The following is a 2,103-nucleotide window of genomic DNA, read 5'->3' on the forward strand; positions in this document are numbered from 1 at the left end:
AGTACCTGCATAATTTTGCATAACTGAGTTTTTCTGCACATAATTTTGAGTTTTTAGCTGTGGATTTAAAATTGCAATTAATTACAACTAATTTTTTTAATCACACAACTAATTACAATCAAATTTTTTAATTGTTTGACAGCCCTAATATTAAAGCGATCTATCTTGAAACATCATATGTTCCCATTTTTCCCCTCTGGAAAAGGGGGAGGAGTGAGAAGAAAGCGAGGGAAAACCCATGTATAAAATAAGAATATTAAAAATGAATGTTGAAAAAAACCCAAAAACCATATCAGCATGGTTTAAAATGCAAAACTTTTGTTTGGGAAGGTGATTAATTTCTCAACTAGAAAACTCGAGAACAAAATTTTCATCTTCACATAGGTAAAATTACTGATAAGCATACGTATCTGTAGGAAGAAAGATGATATTTAATTAAACTGTTTTAATACATACATTGCTCATGTGAACTTCTTTCTATGTTGTTAGGTACTGTCTTAGGAGGAAGATAAGGAACAGGCCCCCAGGTAGACAGAGCTCGCTTGCTGGTATCAAACTGCTGGGTAAAGAACTCTTGGAGTTTCATTCCTATTTTTATCAGGTCTGGGGTGGTTGATCTTGAAATCATCACTTGGAAAATATCCCACTTCAAATCTCCATGGACAAATATCTCACTAGAATATATACATATATAAAAAAGAACAATCAGAATTAGTTCAGTTTTTATTTCGGTCAGTACAAAAAGGTATGTTTTGTTTTCTTAACGTGCATTTTTTGTTGTCATTACCAGGTAGGACCTAAACAATCTCTTATGAAAAATGTGCTTTTAAACCACTGCAAGGGAGCAGTGCAGAGGGGTTTTGACCCAGGGGTCAAAAAAACCTACTGAGAAAAAAAGCGGAGCAGTGCATACATGGGTAGCGTGTGCCACTGAAAAGCAGAGCTGGGCCAGGCTGCCTGGTGCTTTGCTGCAGCTGCCAGCCAGGTTTTGTGCAGCAGAATCGCCACTGTTTCAGCCCTAGGAGGCCCCCAGGACCCCAGGTAAGGCTGCTGGCACCAGTGCAGTGCTCGCCCCAGCCTCCCCTACTGCCCCAAGGTAACCTGCCATGTGCCAAAGCACGTGTAGCACAGGCATTCCCCAGGGACAACTAGCAGTGGTGCAAGGCACGCCACTCCTTGTCCCTCGGGAACCAAACATCCATGCTAGGTCTGGATGTGGCCTTAGGCTCCTTTTCCTTTTTGGAGGACATGAATAGACAAAATTAGATATTACTCGGCATAAAAAAAAATAAAAAACAGAAAGAAGTTTTACCTTTTATCAGACATACTTGAATCTATAGTATTATATAAATTAACTTTCCACTCATCCTGGAGCTTAAGATCAGCATTACTGAAGATCCCCATAAGGATACTGGATCCCATGTAGTCAACACGTGCTTCAGTAGAACCCATAGTAATCTGAATTTTGTGACTGGGTTGCTGGTTTGGATGTTCAGAAATATGAGCTAAAACAGAAGAATTTAACAACAGACAAAAGTGTGTTAAAAAGACCAGACTTTGTATTGCCTGGGAAACCTTGCGACTCTCTGGTGTGTAGAGAGGCTGGAAAGCCACCAGACCTCCCCCTCCTACATGCTGGGGAGTCCTCTTACTGGAGATGGGATGACATATTCAGTTCCTACACCATCCAGCCTCCAGGATCAGCACACTCTGGGAGCTTTAGGGGAGTCAGAGTGCTATTATAGTCTTCCAGTTACTACCTGATGGATTGCCAGTAAAGGAATGCAGACAGGCAGTGTAGATTCAGCTTTTCAGCAGTGTAGAACAGTCCTAACACAAAGAACAAGCCCTAGAATTCAGAGCTTGTACACAGACTCCTCTACACACTCCACCATGCCCTGCCCGGTGAACAAGAGGTACAGGTAGGAAACCAAAATGTATGCCGAATCTGGTTGTGTCATTAAAATTATGTTTAGACAGGAGAATTTTTTTTGTCTTGTACACCTGCCTTCAGCTTCTCACATTAACAAAAATGGTTAGAGGGCTAAGGCACATGACATACAAGGAACGGATGAGGGAACTGGGCTTATTTAGTCTAGAGAA

General features: G+C 41.1%; 1 protein-coding gene across 3 annotated transcripts in view; it reads right to left on the reverse strand.

Moving 5' to 3' along the window:
• KIAA1109 (KIAA1109 ortholog) overlaps window positions 1-2,103 on the reverse strand; it is a 299,447-nt gene that overhangs the window by 17,144 nt on the left and 280,200 nt on the right. For all 3 annotated transcript variants that reach the window (XM_019522065.1, XM_019522064.1, XM_019522063.1), the window contains 2 exons: window positions 1,313-1,505; window positions 457-674 (listed from right to left, as the gene is read on the reverse strand). In XM_019522065.1, coding sequence (XP_019377610.1) covers window positions 457-674; window positions 1,313-1,505 — 411 coding nt within the window. The remainder of the gene's footprint in view (window positions 1-456; window positions 675-1,312; window positions 1,506-2,103) is intronic.

This window comes from Gavialis gangeticus, unplaced genomic scaffold (genome assembly GCF_001723915.1).
Source record: "Gavialis gangeticus isolate Ggan-Ray unplaced genomic scaffold, GavGan_comp1, whole genome shotgun sequence".
Taxonomy (NCBI): domain Eukaryota; kingdom Metazoa; phylum Chordata; order Crocodylia; family Gavialidae; genus Gavialis; species Gavialis gangeticus.